The 6,060-nt window shown below is 48.0% G+C and overlaps 1 protein-coding gene across 1 annotated transcript; it reads left to right on the forward strand.

Annotated features, from left to right (window-relative positions):
* Window positions 1-21: 21 nt before the first annotated feature.
* Window positions 22-5,077, forward strand: LAMTOR3 (late endosomal/lysosomal adaptor, MAPK and MTOR activator 3). Its single transcript, XM_086747009.1, has 7 exons — window positions 22-128; window positions 318-359; window positions 572-606; window positions 1,311-1,369; window positions 2,318-2,451; window positions 3,513-3,576; window positions 4,224-5,077. The coding sequence occupies exons 2-7, from the start codon at window positions 351-353 to the stop codon at window positions 4,295-4,297; spliced, it is 375 nt and encodes a 124-aa protein (XP_086603135.1). The 5' UTR covers window positions 22-128; window positions 318-350; the 3' UTR covers window positions 4,298-5,077.
* The last annotated feature ends 983 nt before the right edge of the window (window positions 5,078-6,060 follow it).

Genomic DNA, 6,060 nt, shown 5'->3' on the forward strand with positions numbered 1-6,060 from the left:
TCCGGGTCTGGGAGGGTGGTGCGCCGTCATGTGAGAGCGGCTTAAAGGGGAAGCGGCGACGGTGGCGGAGCCACACGGGCGGGCGCTGAGGGTAGCGGCAGTGCAGGGTGCGCCCGCCGCGCGGACAGGTAGGGCAGGGTAGCACCCAATCCCACCCCACCCCACCGGCGTCACGGTGGGCTCGGCCCAACGGCTTCCTCCTCCCGGGACGGGTGGTGGGCGGCCTCTGCCATGGCGGGGGGGGGGGGGCGGCCGAGCCTCAGGGAGGGGCCGCTCCCGCCGGGTCGCGGGTGACCGGGCGCCCTCTCGTTTCGCAGGCCCGCGGAGGCGGCGGTGGCAGGGCCCCAGCCATGGCCGACGTAAGTGCGGCTCCGCGGGGCGGTTGGGCGGCGGTTGGGGCGGGGGTGGGGGCGGTGGCTCGGACGGGGGCCTCGGAGGGGGCGAGCATCGCGTCGGGCACGTCTGGGGCGGCGCGGGGGTGGGCGTCGGGGCCTGGTATGAAGGGGAGCGGGGTGCTGCCCCCGCCCGCTCTCTGTGGAAGCGAGTAACTGGCCGCCGTCTCTGCCCGCAGGACCTGAAGAGGTTTCTGTACAAGAAGCTGCCGAGGTAACTGGGGCGGGGGCGCGGCGGGCCCGGGCTATGGGGCGGGGGCCGGGGGGTGCTGGCGGCCCGGCTGGGCCGGTCCGGGCTGCGGGGCTGGCTGCAGGGAGCTGTTAAATGCCGGCCCCTTTCGCCCTTACGGGATGGGGGGGCGGCTCACCCGGTGCGCTCTGTTGCGTGAATGAGCTGGAAGAACCCCAAGATGAAGACAGCTTCAGCTTTCACTCGCTTCTTTGGAAAAACGTGAAGTGTGCTTGTCTTGCTGTGATGAGGGCTGCAAACTGTGTTCCTCGTGACACAGTTGCCTCGCCCTGGATAATTCCCTCTCGCTAATTGCCGGTTACTGGCAGCGTTAAACAGCTGCGATCTGAGGTGACGTGCAAACACAGCAAAGCTGGCAGCCGTTGAGCGAGGACGGTGTAGAGCGGCTTTTGCTTGACTAACGAAACCTGATTAGTGCTATCGGTCCTCCTGAAGCTGAAAGTTCTGTGCAATTGTCAATTGTTTTGTTTTGTATTTCTCCTTTTACTGCTCTAAGAGACCACTTGTACAAAACAGAACAAGTACCTTTCTGTGAAATATTAAATTAGTGAAGGCATCACTTTTTCCCATATTTTCCTCTTCCTTGTACATTTGTTCAGGAAAAAAGATCTCTGCTACTAATTACTCTGTTTTTAAAGTGATCTCTCCTCTTAATTTTTTTTTTTCAGCGTTGAAGGTCTTCATGCTATTGTAGTCTCAGACAGAGATGGTGTTCCTGTTATCAAAGGTAATTTCGGCTTCTCACTGTGTCTGGCAACCAAAATCCTGATTGAACAGCAGGGGGGTGGGGAAGTACAGCAGAATCTTTTCTGGTTATGCCTGACACCTAGATATCCAAAACTGAAGAATTAAATTAGAATTTTAATTCAAGTTCAATAGTTGGTTATGTACCTCTTTAAAATCATCCTTTTGTTCATATATATGCAATGTCCTCAGTAATTGTAGGCCACAGAAATTTTCCTCAGTGAATAAGTTTGGAGTATTTGTATCTTCACGTCACTCACAGGCTGCTACTGAAGTAGTACTAGAGAGAGCTTATCGGTGTTTTGTTGAGTTGGCTGATCTGTGCCGAGAAGCAGTTCCAACCAACTTGTACACACGTTATTTAATTTCATTTGCTTTTTGGTTCTGTAATTTTTATCGTATCTCTGCAATCCTTGTTTAAGCTGTTTTTATGTTGTGGGTAAACTAGCTTAAAGAGTACTAAAGAGCATTGATTCAAGCGCTGCGGTTCTTCCGGGTTTGGTTTGGTTTGTTGGTTTGATTTTGTTTTTTAATGCTCAAAACCATTTAAACACCTAGCAGAACTTGCACATCTTCACCTGTTTTTATTCAGATGACTGTGCCAGTAATCAATTTAAAGGCTGGAATCAGTGCAGACAGTGAGGGACACAGCACCAAAGTGACATCAGCACAGGCTGTGCATCGTCAAGGAAAAGACTGTTTCTTAGGTGTGCTAGAGAGGATGCTGGTGTAACGAGCATTGATCATGTACAGAATATTAAATGGTGTACTGCTCATGAGGATTGTCCTGTACTCTTTGCAGGAGTGTGTAAGATGTGTTAGGTGTTCCCCAACAGCAGTTCTGCCTTTGGCAGAGCACTAAGCTGGTTAAGGAGTTGTGATGTAGTCATGGATACCATGTTAAAATAAGAATTTTCTTGTTTTTTTCCAGTTGCCAATGATAATGCTCCAGAACATGCACTGAGACCTGGCTTTCTGTCCACCTTTGCACTTGCCACAGATCAAGGCAGTAAACTAGGACTTTCTAAAAACAAAAGTATCATCTGCTATTACAATACATACCAGGTGAGTAACCTCGATGCGGCTTGTTCTCAGTGACCTCAGCTGTTCCCGAGGCAGGGGGAGGTGGTTCCAACTCTGCTGGATTTCCACTTGGCTGCTATTGAAGGTTTTGTGTTTTATTTCTCACACTGCTTAAGCTAAGCTAAACTTTTGCACTATTTGTTAAGCTTCTCTTATATTTCTCAAAACTGAGATTTACTGAAACGGTTGATTTTTGAAAACGGTGATTTTTTTTCTGAACAGGTAGTGATCAGGAATTTGCAGCAGGTGCTGCTTATATGGCCTTCAGAATCTGTTGCAAAGAGTTTATGATCTCTTACAAACAACATTTGTTTATAATTAGTGACACCTAAAGTTAAATCAGCTATGAAGTAGGCTGTATGTGCTTATCTTGCTGCCAGTAACCTTTGAGGTAAGAAAGCTTTGAAACACCACTCGCATTTTTTTACAGACCGGTTATTTGTCTCCTGAAATCCGTCATCTACTAAGTTTCTGCTCCTTCTCAAGGTCTAGTGGTCTTGGGAGCTTTTTATTATGACTGCAGTAAACTGGCCGACTGTTCAGCCTACAGTATCTAGCTTTGTTTGGAAAATAAATGGGTGAATGAGTTGGTTTATACACATTGAGGACATTTCTTTGATTCTCTCAGTGCTAGTAGCTTATTGTTGTGCTCAAGGTTCCAGTTCCCTGTTAATGGAAGAGGAAATACTGCTGTACACTGAATAGCACCTTAAAACAATAAACCTGCCTGCCCTCATCTTGCCTGTGATGAGTGTGGTCTCCGTAGTGTACTCTGCAGCGTTTGCATCTGAGTTAGATTTCAGGTGGACAACCTCGCAAAATGTGCGAGGGAGGGAAGTGCCAGGATTGCTGTACTGTTGTGTGAGTTCTGTTGGTGTTTTTAACCATGAATCTTAAGAAACAGATACACTGAAGAGTCAGCTCTGTGGCTCTTGCTCCTGCTTGTCCTTTGAACTGCTTGTTTCAGAAAGAATTTACGTGGCAGAGCTCTGACATCCAACATGTGTTAGCTGCGGGCTGAACACTGTTCTCTCTTCTTGCAGGTGGTGCAGTTCAATCGCTTGCCCTTGGTAGTGAGTTTCATTGCTAGCAGCAATGCCAATACCGGTACGTCTTCACGTGTATTTTAAATGTTGCGGTATTTTAAGGCACAGGCGTTTAAATAATTGAAAGTAAATAACCCAAATTTACTTCAAGATATGTTAACTTTGCTCCTCCTATGAATTTTGTCAGTGTATTGTGAAGGGGAGAAGGGAAAGGTGTGAGTAAAAATTAATGGATTTTAGGTGAATTGCTGAAGTTGTCAGTTTGTCATTTCCAAGTTATGTTCTGCAGTAAAGTCTGCAGCTTCCTCTTCTCCATTCTGTGGGCTGGGGAAATCCTTCAGTGAGGCACCTGGCTTGGCTGAGTGGGTGTTGGCTCATGAGAGTGCCAGCAAAAGGGGTTTCATTCTTGCACAGCTGCTTGGGCCTCGGTAGCTGTGGGAAGCAGCAAGGCAACAGTAGAGGCAAGTGGCAGCGTGGGGGAGAGCCATGCTGCACAGCAGTACCCCAGTGCGTGCCAGGGGCTGCAGGCACCCTGCCTGGGGGTGCTGCCCACTGTCCCCGTGGAGGGTGAGCAGCTCAAGCAAAACACTTTTTCATGTTTTGGAAAACACCACCTGTGACTTGGAACAGGAGGGAGCTGTGGGGTTTGGAGAGAGGCTTCTCAGTTACGTCGTTTGATGGGATGTTGTGTGTCTTCTCTGTTTCCAGGGCTGATTGTAAGTTTGGAGAAGGAGCTCATGCCCCTGTTTGAAGAACTGAGGCAGGTTGTTGAAGTTTCTTAACCTGATGGTGCATCCAGAGCGCAGCATCCCTCTGCAGCCCAGTGGACAGAAAGATTCAATAATCCTCAGTCAAATAACACGTCTCAGAAGAAATACCACAGCTCCTTAGTATACTAAGTAAGAGTAAATTGTACATAGTACTGAATCTGCAATGATCTACTAGTGTGGTGTAGATGGATGTTACTTTAGGCCATGCTTCTTGTATTGTGCAGTACTGGAGAGACCACCAAAATAGCTCCCATGGAGTTTAGCTCAGCCAGCTGAGCCAGGTTGGTGTGATGCTGCTGGCTCAAATGAGCAACCCACAGATCTCTTGCTTTACAGGAAACGGGGCATGCGGTGGGGTTTGTCCTCAGGCAAGCTACCACTGCGTGTTGGAAAGCAGATCGGTTGTGTAGTGTTATCAAAGATGTGCTTGAGAGAGTATCATGAGAGCAAGTTTACTGGCAGTGATGTCGGTACAATCAGTAAATATCCCAGCTTTCTTATGTAGGTGATACTTTGGCAAGGGAATGCTACTAATCTGGATGCTAGCTGCATCCTGCTTCTGTGTTAAGAAGAAAGCTATTTCTATGAAAGCTGTTGCTTTAGGGGTTTTCCTGATGCCCAGATAAAACCACCCAAACAGTGTCTCACTTCTTCATGGGTTTTTTGTGTAGTATGGTTGCGAAGATCTCGTGTCTCAGTCTTTGTGTGGGTTCATCACTGGTGACACTCTCAGCTCACTTACCCTTAGGTTTTCCAAAGTAAATATAAATAAAATACATTATTTTTAAATGACAGAGTCTGGTCCACTCTTCTGTTGCACTGTAATACTCTACAGCACATCAGCTCTTCTGTGGCGAGAACAGGTCTCTTAGTTGTTTGTAGATGTCCAAAATGCAGGAGTTTACAGGCTGAAAATTAACCAGTGTGTGTGTCTATTGGGTGATGTGGATACGGAGTCCCATGTCACCGCAGAGAGGTAGAGGTTAGTGCTGGCTGGCTTCCTGCTGCTGGGGATCAATCCTATGCTCTTTGCCCCTCCTCGCTCCCTCCTGCATTCCCCTTGCAATGACTCCAGCGTAGGCTTCCAGTGCTAAAACCAAGTGCTGCTGGTCCAAGGAGAGCTCTTGACAGGCCTCTGCCTCAGGCTGGGGAAGCAGCACCATTGCCCTCTTGCTTACACCACCATCAGCATTTGGCAGGATGGGGGGAAACAGGAGTGCTGAAAATAAGGACAGGGAATTCTTGGAGAATTGGAAGAATGGGAATCTTGGAGATTAAAATTTGTCATTCAACCCTTCTGCATTTAATCTGAGCTCCTGGCTTGAGCTTTCTGTTGCTGGTCATTTCCGAAGCAGCTGGAAACTGAGCCCCAAGGAGTCCGTCTGTTTCTTGCAAAAAGCATTTGTGTTCCATCTGAGCTGCTGTTACCTTCTGTTCAACTCCTCTGTGACTCCACTTCCTAGGCCAGCCAAGCACTGTTTCTTTTACTGGCCTCAGTTTGTGACACTGTGCTGAAGTTGCTTCTAACATTTTGTAGCGTGGCTTGTTCATGTGAAAGAGGGAAAGGTGCTTTTGTGGTTACACTTCAAGCTCCATTTCCAAGTTGTTTTCACAGAACAGTGATGCTGTTGGAGAACATAATCTCTCTCTTCCCCTTATGCTGCCTCTGCCTCACACAAACTCATCAAAGTTTTGTAACTAAATGGGAGAGCCAGTTTGTTAAACAACTCCTTTAAGGGAGAAAGGAGGGTAACCCTTTAACAATACAGTACAGG

Source organism: Chlamydotis macqueenii, chromosome 4 (genome assembly GCF_036417535.1).
Source record: "Chlamydotis macqueenii isolate bChlMac1 chromosome 4, bChlMac1.mat, whole genome shotgun sequence".
In the NCBI taxonomy this organism is placed as follows: Eukaryota; Metazoa; Chordata; class Aves; order Otidiformes; family Otididae; genus Chlamydotis; species Chlamydotis macqueenii.

What these genes read in the sequence shown, in the direction of transcription:
- LAMTOR3 (XM_086747009.1), top strand. An exon ending in GCTATTACAATACATACCAG is followed by an intron (nt 2,452 to 3,512) that starts GTGAGTAACCTC and finishes CTCTTCTTGCAG; the next exon opens with GTGGTGCAGTTCAATCGCTT. An exon ending in TAGCAGCAATGCCAATACCG is followed by an intron (nt 3,577 to 4,223) that starts GTACGTCTTCAC and finishes CTCTGTTTCCAG; the next exon opens with GGCTGATTGTAAGTTTGGAG.